Here is a 16,482-nt window from a genome sequence, read left to right as displayed (position 1 = left end):
TGCAGATTTTGCACTGAAATATTATTTTTCTTTAGAACACACAGGTGCTGGAGCTGTTGTTAATCAAGTAAATATACTGTAGCTTTTGTGCAGGCTTTAGCACTTATAAACCTTAGATCAGTAGAATTACTTCTGACCAGTGTGACGAGTGCAAAGGTCAGAGTCTTATGTGCTTTCAAATAGTTCTGCAGCGTCATGGAATTGAAGTACTTTAAAGAGTTTTTTCATGTAGAGATAAAGAAGCAAATGATTTTAAGTTGAGGTGGTTTGCAAAAAGACTTGTCAACCTAAAGTAATATTAACAAGTAGTAAATAAAGTGTGAAGTTGTGTATATCCTCAGTGTCCCAGGTGAGCTTTTTGTTGAACTGCCTGCTTCAGTTCCCAGGTTACGATGTGGAGAATGTCCTGGGAAAAGAGGTGGGCCCCATCGCGGTCTACGTCCGAGTCGTCACCAGGAAGCCTGCCCTCTGGATCGGCCTGGAAGAAATCTGCCTCTGACTCTGTCAAGTGGCTAATGATATCAATCCTCAGGCTTCAGCTGGCTCCAAGGATCTGCACAGTGGGCCTTGGTCTGAGCCAGTTTATCCTCATCTCCCCCCTCTGAAGGCCTCCCTGACAGCTTGAGGCTGCAAGAAGACAAGGTCCTGTTTGTGTTAATGATATGCGATCCTGTGGACCAGCAGTTGACAGCCCAAGGGTAGACCAGTGGCATGCAGTCTGTCAAAGCAGCCCACGTGGTTCATTAACTGGGATGGGACTTGGAGAACAAGACTTTTTGGCATTTTCAAAACCCTTTTTTCCCCAACTCCTCTACCTCTGTATGTAACGATTACTGACACTGTGTAAATAAAAGGTTTATTTTTTGCTGACTTTATGCTTTCAACTTCCTGTTGCACTTCTTTAGAGAGCCTGTTTCCTCAACTTAAACCATGACATGCAAAGACTACTCACAGACAGTTCTGCAACTTTTCAGCAATTTTATTATGGATTTCATAAACAAATGTTTTCAAGGTTTCATACAAACTATATAAAAGATCATGCTCTGGCTCTTATACAAAGTTTGGAATTATAAAACATGTACCATATCAGGTATAACATCATGTAAATGCAGTGGTAAAATAATTTAATACAGAGAAAATCCCACAAAAATATGGCAGCAACATCATATTTTCCAGTGCCATTATGGTAAGCTTAAAATACATCTGGTACAGATGGTAAAGTGTCTGTTTGAGGTATATCTTCTAAAAGCTCAGTCCATAGAAGAATTAATTTGTCACCGGCTCTCTGCACTCGTGGAGCCCGGGAAAGAGGAGCTGGGCATCTGCTTGAAGAACTCTCTGAGCCCGGTGAGCTCTCTGGTTAGCTGCTCGATGGTTTTGTGAAGTCTGTCGTTTTCTGCGCTCAGTTCAATCAGCTTCTGCTGCATGTCCAAGTTGCGCCTCTTGGCTTTGTCCCTGCTTTTCCTCACTGCAATGTTATTCCTCTCTCGCCTCTGTCGGTACTCCACGCTCAGCCGGTCCACCGTCTTCTTGCCCTTCTCCCTGCCCATCTTCCTTGGCGAGGACTTGGCCGAGCACACCGCGGAGACGGGCTCCGGGGTGGTCGGAGGGGTGGGCTGCCCTGTGGGGAGGCTGACGGAGGTCTGGGCGCAGGTCTCGATCTGGGAGGGCAGGGATGAAGACACGTCACTGTCACTCCAGTCGGACTCCTGCTTGATGGGGGCGCTGAACGGCCCCTTGTTCAGGCCGCTGTCCGCCCTCCTCTCTGCGTTGTAGGCGGACAGCTGCTGCTGCATGCCGCCGGGCAGCACGGAGCTCTGCAGGTTGTAGAAATCCGCCTTCTCCTGCTTCACAGTGTTGAACAGGTCGAGGAAGAGCTCGTCGTTGCACAGCTCCAGGTTGGGCACGGCTGTCATGGACTCGATGTACTGGCTAAAGTCAATGGCACTCTCGTCGTCGTACATGGCAGGAGTTGTGCTCAGCTCCACCATGGTGCTGTCCTCCACCGCACCGTCGGCCCTGCTGCCCGGCTTGCAGACCCCCTGCTGCGGACCGCCCAGCTTGGTGCTCTCGTAGAAGTTAGCAGGCTCCATTGCCCAACTCATGTTGCATTGTGGAGACACGCAGTGAGAGTCCAGGCTGTATATGTCGCACATGAACCCGGGTGACTTGTCCACGTGGTTTAGGAAGGAAATAAACTTTTTTTTAAAAGTAACCCTCAGGTGTGACAGCTCTGCTGGCTTCTCTGTCTGCGCAGGCGCTGTTCTGTCCCTTATTCTAACTTGTCTGTCAGGCTCCTGTCACTTCGCCTCTCGGATACCTCCTGTCACTTCTCTGAGGACACGCTACTTTCGCGGAGTATTTTGTATCGTCGCCCCGCTGACGTCACACATGCCGCCCTCTCACGAGCCAGTCAAGTCGTAACGGGGGTCACGTGGTGTCGGTAAACTTCCCATTTGAGGACCGAGGGGCGTGTTGCTGCTGCCGCCCCCCTCCTACTACCACCGTATGAATGGTTCCGAGTTGTTTACATAGTGCAGGCTGTGCTCTGGCTGTTTGGGATTAAGTTTTATTTGTCACAAGGAGTAGAAACGTCTGACTCACTTTTTGTGGGTTTTTATTTTTTTCGATTTACCATATTTTACAAACTCAACATTTATTTTTTCACTATCAAAACACTTCACCTGTTAGTAAATGTAGTAGAGTCAAAATATAATATAACTGCTAGAAATAATATGTAACTCAAAATAGCACTTGAATATAACCCTTTTTGCAGTCCATGTGCTGAATAACAAACACTTAAAAAAAAGATACACAATTAATCATACTGATTAAATATGTTTCACTTAGTTCTAGTTGTAGTGCATTAATAGACTCTGATTGACACTTTTAAAGGTGACTAATAAAACGCACCTGATCATATTTTCTTTCAAATCGTGTCTATATGACCCCCTCTGAAATAGCACATGTGCTGCCACTTCTCGGAAATGTTCCCATGTTTCCGTTTAGGAAGTTTGCAGTACTTTTCCTCTGTCAAGGTCTTTTCTGAAATGAGAACTGCGCCACATAGTGGCTGGTGTGCGTACCTGCATGAAAGTGTCATAAAATTAAATATTTGTCAATATCATACACGCGCAACCCACAATAAAATCAACATAAAACTGACATTTGCACAAATTATTATTTTTATTATTAGTATCAGTAACCATAACAATACTAATGAAAAATCCAGAGTGAAGTAATATTTATTATTTATATTAATAATGTGCTCACCTTACTCTGCTCTGGATTCTTTTTGAGTGCTAGATGTCCACTGCTGGGCTGCACAGTGACTTGGTTGTTAGAAGTGTCGCCTTGCAGCTAGAAGAAGAAAACAGTCTCCCTTTCTGACAAAGAGGACAGGTTCAACATCTCATTTCTGTTTTTGTGGTTAATAAAGGGTTAAACTTAGCCAGTTGTGCACCGAAGGTTTATGAGTTGTTCAACTGGTGAGAAATGACTGAACTTTGAGTTGATCCACAGCCCAGACAGGTGTGGCTTTTAACGACAAGGATCAGAGATTGTGACTTTTATGCAGACACTCCTCTGACTGGTGGTAATAAAACGTCTCATTAAAAAGCACCTTAAACAGACGAGACGAGAGAGAGGAGAACAAGCTGCTGGATGAAATCCCTTCAGATAGACAATCTGCCACATTATGCTCTGGATGGACGTGTGTATTATTGTAGCGCTGCATGATCCTGTCACTCAAAATGTCTGCTAACTTCACCAAACCCTTCAGGAACAGAACGTGCTACACAACTTCATTAACTCGCAGATGTATGATCCCGGTCTCCATCTTCACATTATCACTGCCAATACGATGTGTGCTTTGTTGTTTCATGACGTCCATTCTGTTGTTTTTGTTGTAGAGATGTCGTGTGCTGGAACATACACTCACACATGTTAAAAATAATTGATAGACGTCAGTACAATAATACATACTGCATTTATATTGTTGTTCAGAATAGATTGTTGCTCACTCTTTTAGATATTATGTACCTTAATAAAATGTAACACATTGAGAAACAAATAAATGATAGACAGTTAATCCTAAGACCAACTGTAGGACAACATTTGATAAAGGCCTTAATACCTCTATAATGAGACAGGATCAGAAAGCTTTATTGTCATTATACACAGGATGGCGTTCTCCATTTTAAACATACAAGACAAATAAGTTAAGAAAATAAAATGAGAGTACAAATACCTAAATAGTGAAGTAAAAGACGTAAATAGTGAAAAATGTGCAAGTGACGGCATATAACAAAAGAACATTGCAAAAATGATGCAGTAGCAGATCATGCAAATAGACCATACAAAGCTGTTTCCTCATTGTGTTTAATTTGTTACAAATGTAACAACTTATGTAAGGGTATATAAGTTACCACCTAGTTTGCCTTTTACATAAATAAAGACATTTCCAGCATAAACTGATGCGGACCAAGCACACACTGGGGCTTTAGAAAGCAGAACATGAAGTGTTAGTTGCTCAAAATATCAGATTCCCTTTTAAAATGTGTTACATGAATGTTAAAGTAAAACCTATGACCACATTAAACGTGGGATATTAGACTTAGATATTAGTGAGACTTGATTCTATTCTTCCTACACTGATGAACATGAAGGTGGCAGATTATTTGAAACACCTGTAACTGATGCTAAAAGGTTTAATAAAAATACCACCTCAGTGACAGTTAGGTAGCTACGGAGTGAATTGTTTTTCTTTTATTGAAACTGAAACTCCTTAAATTCTGTTTAAGTCTGTTTATATCTACTCTGTTATATCTGTGATCCGTTGTCATTTTGAATCTATTTCTGTATTTAATGTGTGTTTTGTCCCTGCTGTATGTTTTGTGTTTTGGTGTCTTTAGCTATTACAATAAAGATAGAGGCAGGAAAAAAATCAATTTTTGTTGGACGAAACCAAATCAGCTCAGGGGTTCTTTTAGCAACAAGACCACACACAGGAAACGCGGACCGTATTTTAGATACAAAATATGAAAATAAGAGTATTTGATATCGTACTCTGATCATATTTTTTCTTTTTAAACACAACTATTCATGTTAATTTAAATTGTATCAGCAGAAACTCAACAAACGTCCCCCTACACAGTAAAACAGTCGACCGGACACAGAAACGCGATCCTGGCTTCTCATTGGCTCCAAGTTCCCCGCGAAAATCACGTCACCCGCAGTTTCGCGCCAGTTCTGCAGCATTCGGACAGACGTACAAGAAGAGGTAAGAACAATCTTATTTAATGCAGATGTTTGGTGTTAAACTGTTAGTTTTCACAGTTTTATCACAGCGAGGATCATTACGCAGGTTAACGCCGATGTGCACGAAGTTGTGTTACTGTTTATATTCTCATTTTATGTGTTAAATCAGGTCTAATACGGTCACTGAGTGTCAGCTTATTGTCTCCTCTGCAGCCACATGTCAAATGGTGGCCGAAGTTTGACTAATACGCTGAATGATGCTACATGAAAGACGTTGTGAAATCCATATAAACACATTTAAAGATGTCTGTGAAGTATGAAATGTTTAAGTTAATTCTAATATTATTAATTTGGGTTGAATTTATTGTCGTGTAAACGTATGATGATAATCGTATTTTCAACGTTTACGGTTAGCAAAGCCTTGGAAATGCTGTCGATAATATAACGGGTAGTAATCAATAATAACTACATATTTGAGATTTTTGTTGCATGATTTGCATGTGACGTAAAACCAGTAAGAGTCCGATGGTTTTGGAAAGAAACAAAGGGAGTCACAGGATGTCAATCTCCAGCTAAAGTAGTCGTTAACTTTCTGTAACGACTGCTGTCAAAGCTCACAGCAAGTCAACATCAAATGCCAAATATTCCTTTCAGTGATCTCTAACCACAGTAGAAATCTGCAGAATCAAACTATACAAACATATAAATTTAGCAAGGTGGGGAAGTGATGAGGGGAAACAAAGCAGGTCCATCCACCTCCTTTTGTGTGCTACAAGGGTTGGCACTAGACTGACCAAACAAACACCTTTTAAACAAAGCAAACTGGGCATGCTGGACCCAGAATAGTGAGCCCCTTCTACTATGTTGTGACTGAAAGCACATCAAGCTCCAGTTCTGGTCTGTCACCCTGTATGCCCTCTCAGATGAGGCAGTGCGTCATTTGTGAGGGTTTAACATCCTAAAGGGTAGCATGTAAATAAAATTTTGCTTTTCTGACCTGTGTATTTTCTTTTAGGAGACAATTAAGTCATCTAAATCCCCTTTTCTTTCTAGATATCCCACCAACAATGTCTTCCCCAACCTCGACTCCTGGTGGCCGCAAACGTGGGAGGAACACCAACCCACCCACACGTAAGTTCACAGCACTTTGCTGTCTTTTGATTGCCTATGAATTATGCAGTGATTAACTCTTCTCCTTGTCTTGTGTGCCCTCAGCCAGTAGCGAGGACCCCACCTCACCTCCCTCTCAGCGGCGCAGAGGTCAGGACTCCTCCACCGGGGACCTGATGCCGATGCCCACCTCCCCAGCCACTGACATGCTCAGTCCTGCAGCTCCACAGGACACTTCTCTGTTCTCCAGCCCACGGCCATCAGGTACTTAAGTGTGAGAGTCACTGCCCCCCATCGAACTCTTCAGAAGATGCAGATTTTTTTTTCTTAAACAACTTCTACAAATTTTGCTTTCATACTATGAAAAATTACTTGATTACAGGCAACTAACACCCAAAGCAGTGGGGTGAAAATGTTCAAATTCGCACGAGTTCAGCATTTTTGAGTCATATCTTCATATGTAAAAGCAAGAGACATTTAACATTTCTGTGCCTGAAAAATACATTTACACTCTGTTAAAAACTGCAACCAACTCCAGGGGTCATTGTAATCACAAAGTTTAGTTTTTGTTTAGCACAGTTGTTACTATAACCAACTTTGAGCATCAATATCATGGGATTTATTGTAGTTTCACAGAAAAAAAAAAAAACTGCACAAGCTTAATGTCTGTAATTGAAACGAGTGCTGATTTCCTGGATATGGGATTTGCTTTCTGACAAATAACTGGAGGAATCTGAAAAAATGCACTTTGGGTAAACATTTCAAAGGTCATATCATCATTTGGGAGAGGTGGTTGGTCAAAACAACTTGTATTACATCAAATGAAAGATCTAATTTTTACCTACATTTTAATATCAGGCTCATCTTCTAGCTTAGTTCCGTCTTTGCTAATAGAATTTACTGAAACAGGTAGATGTTACGAATTGACAGAAATAGAATTGAACACTATCAGAGTAAAAATGGAAAGACTTTGAAGCAAGCACTGAATGTTCCAAACTTGTCTAAACTATTATATTACAAAGCACATGAACATCAATGTTGTTTCTCTGTTTCACAACTATATGTAGCCATATGCGTGTTTGAAATATGATTATAAAAGTAGTTTTTCCAACACAGAAGTAGTCGTGGATAGAAGATGAGTCTGGTATCAAAATGTAGGTAATAATGAGACTCTGGATTTGTGATAAGTTGTGTGACATGATCCTTGAAATGTCACCCAGAATGCACTTTTTCAAGATTTGTCTTTGAAGTTAGTTGTATGAAAAAATCAACAAATGCAGTATTTTGGCCCTCTTTTGTTGACAGTGTGAGTGAATGTCAAATTAATTCTGTTCCAGTTTTCAACATCAATCAAATATGTTCTTCAGCCCTAAAAATTTCACGTGTCTGTCTCTTTTACTTAAAAAGATATGACGGCTCTAAAACGCTAGAAAACAGCATGAAATAAAAAGCACACATTTTGACCCACCCCTCTGTGCTTCAAGGGCCTGTAACAAAGAAAATATTTATAGTATGAGTGTAAGATTTTGCATTGTTATATATAAACGTGTCTCCTTTAACAGTCCAACCAAATGAAGTGGACATGAGCTCCCCTCTGATGTACGGGACCCCCAGCTCCAGGGTGGAGGGGACTCCACGCAGCGGAGTGAGAGGGACACCAGCCAGACAGCGTCCTGATCTGGGATCAGTCAGGAAGGCTCCCCAAGTCGACCTTCACGCTGAGCCGGTTGGTAGAAGAGCAGAAATACTGTTTGTTACCTCCGCCAAGGAGGTTATGTGACACCCAGCGTTTGTGTGTCCGTCCGTCTGTCTGTCTGTTAGCAAGATAACTCAAAAACGCCTGGGCAGATTCACATGAAATTTTGAGGGGATGTAGACTATGGTAAGAGGAAGAGCTGATTTAATTTTGGTGGCAATCCGGAAAGGATCCTGGATCACTTTGAATTTTTTAGTATGTTTCAGTATGTGGTCTAAAAGAGGACAAAAACATCATAGGTTAGTATGTCATCCAACAAATTGGAGCAAGGTGTCCAGATAGCTCAACTGGTTAAGAAGGTGATTCATAAACAGAACTGTGTCAGACGCAGGTTTGATTCCAGCTCATGATCCTTTACTGCATGGGTTTCCTGTTTTCCTCTCTATCCTTGGTGGAGGTCTGCACTCTCTGGCTGCTTTTCTAGTTATTTACTGTACTGATGTGAAACCTAAAAGCACCAATGTTAACTGTTCTCTGTGACCTCTCAGCCGAGCACAGACGGAGCAGCAGCCAGTGAGCCGAACTCCGGCCAGAGACTGGTGATCTGGGGGACTGACGTCAATGTAGGGACCTGCAAGGAGAAGTTCCAGGTATGAAGCTAGTTACAAAGGTCAAGTTACCTAGAATTGCTTTTATTATTAGTCTGAGGCCTAATGTTGCTGTGCTTTACTTTCCTTTCCTTCCAGAGGTTTCTGCAGAGGTTCATTGACCCGACCTCCACTGAGGACGAAAACGCCGGTCTGGACCTGAACGAGCCTTTATACATGCAGAAGCTGGAGGAGGTGACCTATTTAGATAATTATTAGATATATTTCATCGTGTTTTGTTGCTCCGAACCTGAACACAGCTCTAAGTCAGACTCGCACTACATGATATTTGTTTTATTTCTCTGTATTTTTGAAAAAGAGATGCTGTACATGATATTTGAAGTGTGAATATTGCAGGGTGTTTGATTTAATCTTGACCATCAATCTTTGTCTTCAGATCAGCGTTGTGGGTGACCCTGTGCTGAATGTGAATTGCCGCCATGTGCAGTCCTTTGATGCAGAACTTTACAGGCAGCTGATCTGCTACCCTCAGGTAAAGCCCTTCAGTCTCTCACTTTTCATTTTCTCCTAAAATGTGCTGCATTCAGGCCGTTTGAACAGTTTTGATGCCAGATTTTTGCTGCCCATTTTTAAGGCCTTCTCAAAATACGTTTAATTTCTGTTTGCCAGTAATACAACAAACCCAAGCTAATAAATCTACTATATAAACAATATGCACTACCTGTCAATAGTTTGGACACACCTTCCTATTTAATGCTTTTTATTTATTTGTATTATTTTCTACGTTGTATATTAATACTGAAGATTAGCACTTTTTTGCTTATAACAGAATTCCACATGTATTCTTTTATAGTTTGGATGTCTACAATGTATAAAATAATTAAATAAAAACCATTGAATGAGATGTGTCCAATGTTTTGACTAATAGTGTCGTCTGGGCTAAAAACATGTAGGGTGAAGCTTAGATAAATTAGAATCTTCCTAAACAAACGGCTCAGTCCTGAATACAGGTGACTGTTACAATAAATCCACTCTTCCTACAGTGTATATATTAGCATTTGCTTTTCCCCTGCTTTTTCTTTAATTTGAAACCCTAAGAGTTTGGTTTTCTTCACAGGAAGTCATCCCAACTTTCGACATGGCAGTCAATGAGCTTTTCTTTGAGCGCTTCCCTGACTCAGTCCTTGAGTACCAGATCCAAGTCCGCCCCTACAACGCCCTGAAAACCCGAAACATGAGGAGCCTGAACCCAGAAGGTGTGTGTTCTCATTATTACAGGCTATATCACCCAACGCCTACTGAGTGAAATCGCACTAATTGGGGCTAATATCTGCAAGATGTTCCATCTCATGTTTAATGTGGGATTTATTGCGAACGCCGAGGTATCAGCTGGAGGCTAATGCTTCTGCATGCCTTATGCCCACAGACATCGACCAGCTGATCACCATCAGCGGCATGGTGATCCGCACCTCGCAGCTCATCCCCGAGATGCAGGAGGGCTTCTTCCAGTGCCAGGTGTGCGCCTACAGCACCCGCGTGGAGGTGGATCGCGGGCGCATCGCTGAGCCGGCCGTGTGTCGCAACTGCAACAACACTCACAGTCTGGCGCTGGTTCACAATCGCTCAGTCTTTTCAGACAAGCAGATGGTGAGAGTTTGAAGGGGTTGGTAATGGGGCAGATTGCTTACAGTCAACACCAAACCTCAGAATATGTTGGGTGGTAATTAGTGAGGCGTTGCTGTCGAGGTCGCGACGTCTGTTCATTTATCGATCTTCCTGTGCAACAGATTAAAATTCAAGAGTCTCCTGAGGACATGCCGGCCGGTCAGACGCCTCACACAACTATTGTGTACGCTCACAATGATCTGGTCGACAAAGTGCAGCCAGGAGACAGAGTGAACATCACCGGTAAGAAATCCTGAATCTCTCTGCTGCTCTTCAGGCAACCTAATTGTTATTTCGTTATTGATTCAGCTGTTTCATCAAAATGTTCAAGTTTTAACAATGATAAAAATTGACCTTCTCAGTTTCCTGGAATTAAGGTTACATCTTCAGAATCCCAGGAGCTCAGATATTCAAGATATTAAATATGCAATGAATGTGGAAATAACAGAAAAGCAGAATTCCTTCTAGTTTAGAAGCTAGAATTGTAAATAGCCTGACTACTGATGTCAGCTTTAATGCAGATGTCTCTATATAAATCTAATATAAAACCATCCGTCAGAGTTTTCTAAAGCCAAAGTTGAAATCTTTATATTGCAGCTTTGATATTAAACACAAAATGTGGTAATTCTTGACATTTGAAAGGCAGGAACGCACAAATGTTCCTTTTTTCTAGATGAACAACATTTGATGATTAAAGTTGTTTGCAGTGCTCTTTTTGTGAATCGGCTAAACGTTTCGGCATCGCCCTGTTTTCGAGGGAACTTCGTCAGATAGTTAAATTGGTTCTTGGCACACATCCTAACAGCCTCTCCACCGTCTGTGCAGGTATCTACAGAGCAGTCCCCATGCGTGTTAACCCACGGCAGAACAACGTGAAGTCAGTGTACAAAACTCACATAGATGCCATCCACTTCCGTAAGACGGATGAGAAACGCCTGCACGGTTTGGACGAGGAGGCTGAACAGAAGCTCTTCACCGAGGACCGTGTGCAGACCCTGAAGGAGCTGGCAGCCAAACCAGACGTGTACGAACGCCTCTCCTCTGCCCTCGCACCGAGCATCTACGAACATGAGGACATCAAAAAGGTGAGCGTGCGAGTGGCTGCGAGCCAAGGCCAAGAGTGTTAACCTGCACGCGAACCCTCAGTCATGCTGATTTACATGATGAATAACAGCCTGGTTAGGGCTTGGATTTAAGGAAAAATGAGCAGAAGTCTAAGTCATGTGCTGCAGTTAGAAAAGCAGATATTGGGATGTATTTTAGCAAGAAAACACAATGCAATTACATGCACTACTGTTCAAAAGCTTTGGGTTACTTAGAAAGGTCCTTATTTATCAAAGAAAACAGTTATTTCAATGAAGATGACATTAAGTGAATCAGAAATACAGCAGACATTGTTAATGAGGTAAATGACTATTCCAGCTGGAAATGACAGATTTTTTTTTTTTTTTTTTGGAATATCTCCATAGAGGTACAGAGGAACATTTCCAGCAACCATCACTCCTGTGTTCTAATGCTACATTGTGTTAGCTAATGGTGTTTAAAGGCTAATTGATGATTTGGAAACCCTTGTGTGATTATGTTAGCACATGAATAAAAGTGTGAGTTTTCATAGAGGACATGAAATTGCCTGAGTGACGCCAAATTTTTGAGCAGAAGTGTATATTAATGACTTTCTATCTGTAGCTGTGCTGGTTTTATCGCTCTTGTTTTGTGCAGATCAGCTTGTTGGGTTAATTTAAAATCATTACAGCCGTCTTTAATATTGTTAGTCCGCCTATGAGTTTCTGTTGAGTTGAACTCTTTACAATGTGGTGAAATCAAAATGTTAAAAAGGGAGCTTGAGTTGGAAATGCAAGTTCAATTATGTATTGATCAAATCAGAGGTCTTTACAAATCAGATGATTGTTATGGTCACAGAAAATGTGCTTTGATCTCAGCATTGTATGTATTATTATTAGTTTAATTTCTGACTGTTCTACTATATCTGTTAAATCACGCAACATATTGAGTATTCCAAGGCTTCAAACAGACAATGATACAGTCCCAGACTTATTTTCTGTATAATTTAAATATTTAGACAGAAAGTGCAATTGCCATCTCTCCTCCAGACCTTTGCTGCATGTCATTTCTTTCTTCCTTGCTTTGAATCAAAATAAGCTTCCAATTATGTTGGATATCTTTATTTTTAGTCTTTGTGAGTTTCATTTGCAATGAACTGGCGTGTGGTTGCCATGATAACTGTTTATTTTGGTGTCAAGTCTTCAGAAAGCATATACAACCACCTTGAGGACACCAGGACACATGAGAAGATCAAAGACAAATAGTTGTTGTTTTAGCAAAAATCAACACAAGAAAAGCACTCAGAGGCTGAAATCTTGAAAAAATTCATGGCAGAAATTAGGGCACTACATAGATGTACCCACAAACAAAATGACCTTGCACTGAGCACAGGCGTGTGCTATGAATGTGTACATTACGTATGGATACCAAATCGTGTGACCGAAATATGTAGCGGGCGGAATTGATGGGACTTGGAAACACCCCTACAATCAATTGTGCCTTGTCATTTCCGATGACAAGTCCCAATAAGATCGCAGTGTGGATTTGTAGTAGGATCACAGTCATGTGATCGTCAGTAGGCAGCTGATGTAGCGTTCACTGGTTGTCATAGTTACAGTGACACCATGCCGTTATCTCACAATGATGCAGAAATATTTAATAAATCCGTGGATGCAGACTATAAGCCGAACCACTGCCAAAATCTAATCATTTGGTCCTTCTGTCATTTCTGACCTTCCCTGAAATTTCATCCAAATCTGTTCATTTTTGTGTAATGCTACTAACAGACAGACAAACATCGATCGTCATACAACTCTGTCCTTCCTTGGTGAAGTAATGACAAAAATCTGTGATGATTAAAAGGATGGTTTTGGCATCACTTGATAATTTATCATGTCAGAATGTCTGACAAAAGTTCATCTTATGGGGATGTAATGAGTAAATGAGTTCAGTAACTGTTCTGTAGCCTGAACAAAACCTTTTCTGAACTATCTCTCTCTTTGTTCCAGGGCATCTTGCTGCAGCTCTTCGGCGGCACTCGTAAGGACTTCAGTCAGACCGGTCGGGGGAACTTCCGTGCAGAGGTGAACATCCTGCTCTGTGGAGATCCCGGCACCAGCAAGTCCCAGCTGCTGCAGTACGTCTACAACCTGGTGCCCCGCGGCCAGTACACATCAGGAAAAGGCTCCAGCGCTGTGGGTCTCACCGCCTACGTCATGAAGGACCCGGAGACCAGGCAGCTGGTCCTGCAGACTGGAGCTCTGGTTCTCAGTGACAACGGCATCTGCTGCATTGACGAGTTTGACAAGATGAGCGACAACACGCGCTCCGTGCTGCACGAGGTCATGGAGCAGCAGACCCTCTCCATTGCCAAGGTATGTGTGGCAGATTTCTGTCACGTGTAGGTGCATTTAGGAGCATCTACAACACCACTAAATGTCTTTCAGAATGAAATGAGCTGCTGTTGCCCACTGAATTTCTTCTTTCCATCTGCAGGCTGGAATCATCTGCCAGCTGAACGCCCCGCACTGCCGTGTTGGCAGCAGCCAACCCTGTTGAGTCTCAGTGGAACCCCAAGAAGACTACGATTGAGAACATCCAGCTGCCTCACACACTGCTGTCGAGGTAAAAAGCAGCAGGCATACAGAAACTCCGATAGAGAACGACTTTCACCGTTAACTGTCCAGCTGGTTCATTTTTGTTTCCTTCTAACATATTGGATTAAAACTACAGTTCAAACTATATGTGGCAGAATGATTAAAACATCACGACACTGAGAGATAATTTTTGGTTTACAAAAAAATCGATTTGATGAAATTGTTCCCCTTTTACCTCTTCAGTTTCATTTTTTATTTGCATGCACACTAAATGTCAAAGTGGGTTTTGTAGAACGCTTTCCCTTAGCTTCATAATGATCAACTTGCCAACAACTACATCGTTCTCATCTGTACAGCAAGCTGCTCAATAAAACCATGTTGGAGACTTCTCAAACCCAGGGACACAACAGGGATAGTGTCTCCAACAAATATCTAAACTTTGTCCTTTTTCGTGAGATCTTTGAGACTTAGTCCCCATCTGTGTTTCCAAGCTGTCGTCTTAGTGCCACTTTTTTTAACACTGTGATTATTGCTCCTGCAGATTCGACCTCATCTTCCTGATGCTAGATCCTCAGGACGAGGCTTACGACCGGCGGCTGGCCCACCACTTGGTGTCGCTGTACTACCAGAGCGAGGAGCAGATGGAGGAAGAGTTCCTTGACATGGCTGTGCTGAAGGACTACATCGCGTACGCAACGAACATACATCAGTCCGAGGCTGAGCGAGGAAGCCAGCCAGGCCCTCATTGAGGTTTGTTTGCTCCTCGGATTCATTCGTGAAAATTTCCAACCTGACCTTTTATGTGTTAAACATTTCAGTGGATTAATAAGGTGTCAGCTGATCTTGTCTACGTTTGTCCCCAGGCTTATGTCGACATGAGGAAGATAGGCAGCGGTCGTGGGATGGTGTCTGCTTACCCCAGACAGCTGGAGTCCCTGATCGCCTGGCAGAAGCTCACGCCAAAGTCCGCTTCTCTGAGAAGGTGGAGACCATCGACGTGGAGGAGGCCAAGCGGCTGCACCGAGAGGCCCTCAAACAGTCGGCCACTGACCCCAGGACTGGATTTGTTGACATCTCCATCCTGACGACAGGTATGAACTGAGTGGCACTCCTTCCACAATTCTGCTTTTATGGAATACTAAAAACTGCCATGTTGGTAGTTTTATCCTTCCATGTATTGCTTGTGAGCTTGTGGTTCATGTCACAAGTGACCACCAGGAGCTGCTGACCAAGCAAGCTACAAACAGAACCAGCGTGTCAGAGCTTAAACAATGAATTTATTAGAATTGTGACAGAACCAATTATGGAAACGGTCATTTGTTGTTGCCCCACAGCGCATTTCAGTGTATTTTTCCCGTTTCTCTTATAGGCATGAGTGCCACAGCCCGCAAGCGTAAGGAGGAGGTCGCCCAGGCCCTGAAGAAGCTGATCCAGGCAAGGGAAAGACACCTGCCATGAAATACCAGCAGCTGCTTGATGACCTCAGAGGACAGTCTGAAACCGTATGTTGTCATCACCTTATTTTAAAGCTAGAGCGAAATCGGTGCCCGAAAAAATCTACAGGGGTTTAAAGATATTGCGATTCATGTGTAGGAATTTGCACTTTTTAAAAAAAAAAACTATATACTGTCTGTTTCTATTTCGTCTTTTAACGACCTCCTTGTTGCACAACATTTACAGGCGATCACCAAGGAGCTGTTCGACGAGGCGCTCCGAGCCCTGGCTGACGAGGATTACTTGACGGTCACTGAAAGACTGTTCGTCTCCTTGCTTAAGGCACACCCTGCAATTATGTACAGTCCTTAATTTTAAATCCTATCCTGTGTCGACCTATTTTCTCATGCTGTAAAAAAAAGGCCTGTGTAATTAAAACCAACATATGTTTTCTGGGCGTATTGGATGTTTAAATATCCTCATATTCAGAAACATGATCAGAATTGCCGCATGACTCATTAAATGTTGGTGTCGTGTTGCAAATGAAAAAAAAAGTTAGAAAAATATGAGAACAAACGCATACAGTGGAAATTAATATTTAAAAGTACATATGTTTCATTTGTTACTTGCTTTTCAGTAGTATTCTGGCTGTTTTGTGCTTTTCTTGGTTGAAAACTTTCTCTTTGGAATGTTTTGGAGTCCTTGCTATTGTTACAGATTATTTGTCTTACAGAGTAGCTTGTGTAGACTGTTTAATAGGAAAAAAATAAAATGTTGCTCACTGAAAAGGCTTGCAAGGTATATTTTTCCACTATTTCTAAGTTATTGAATTCCACTTTTATATTTTCCCATGCATATCTGAAGTTGTTTGGCCCCGGCAGACAGCTTATGATGCCCCGTAACTGAGTTTAGGGTATCTCAACAAAAAAAAAAGAACTGTTGGTCAGTGAGGTTGCCTTGGTTTAAAAGTCAGAGGCTTGTGTTTGTTTGCACCTCAGAGTGACATGTTAATGAACAAAGAGAGCAACTTACGTGATGATCGGTGTACATT

The 16,482-nt window shown here is 42.1% G+C and overlaps 3 protein-coding genes across 4 annotated transcripts in view; 2 read left to right on the top strand and 1 right to left on the bottom strand.

Annotated features, from left to right (window-relative positions):
• spidr (scaffold protein involved in DNA repair) overlaps window positions 1-870 on the top strand; it is a 41,214-nt gene extending 40,344 nt beyond the window's left edge. For both annotated transcript variants that reach the window (XM_051953300.1, XM_022204478.2), the window contains exon 20: window positions 380-870. In XM_051953300.1, coding sequence (XP_051809260.1) covers window positions 380-499 — 120 coding nt within the window. In that variant the 3' untranslated portion in view covers window positions 500-870. The remainder of the gene's footprint in view (window positions 1-379) is intronic.
• A 94-nt stretch (window positions 871-964) lies between these two features.
• On the bottom strand, window positions 965-2,350 carry cebpd (CCAAT enhancer binding protein delta). Its single transcript, XM_022204479.2, has one exon. The coding sequence runs from the start codon at window positions 2,154-2,156 to the stop codon at window positions 1,275-1,277; it is 882 nt and encodes a 293-aa protein (XP_022060171.1). The 5' UTR covers window positions 2,157-2,350; the 3' UTR covers window positions 965-1,274.
• A 2,865-nt stretch (window positions 2,351-5,215) lies between these two features.
• On the top strand, window positions 5,216-16,219 carry mcm4 (minichromosome maintenance complex component 4). The gene is given in 21 exon segments (XM_022204480.2): window positions 5,216-5,281; window positions 6,313-6,390; window positions 6,475-6,633; window positions 7,932-8,095; window positions 8,614-8,715; window positions 8,812-8,907; window positions 9,110-9,205; window positions 9,791-9,929; window positions 10,100-10,320; window positions 10,461-10,581; window positions 11,164-11,423; window positions 13,410-13,775; window positions 13,897-13,923; window positions 13,925-14,025; window positions 14,539-14,692; window positions 14,694-14,747; window positions 14,861-14,933; window positions 14,936-15,088; window positions 15,367-15,426; window positions 15,429-15,499; window positions 15,678-16,219. Coding segments are annotated over 20 exon segments (2,607 nt in total). The 5' UTR covers window positions 5,216-5,281; window positions 6,313-6,326; the 3' UTR covers window positions 15,804-16,219.
• Window positions 16,220-16,482: the final 263 nt, after the last annotated feature.

Source organism: Acanthochromis polyacanthus, chromosome 9, assembly GCF_021347895.1.
Source record: "Acanthochromis polyacanthus isolate Apoly-LR-REF ecotype Palm Island chromosome 9, KAUST_Apoly_ChrSc, whole genome shotgun sequence".
Classification (NCBI taxonomy): Eukaryota; Metazoa; Chordata; class Actinopteri; family Pomacentridae; genus Acanthochromis; species Acanthochromis polyacanthus.
This window is presented reverse-complemented; position numbering and strand designations above follow the sequence as displayed.

Coding starts and splice junctions, on each gene's coding strand:
- cebpd (XM_022204479.2), bottom strand. CDS start 2,156: ATGTGCGACATATACAGCCTGGACTCTCACTGCGTGTCTCCACAATGC.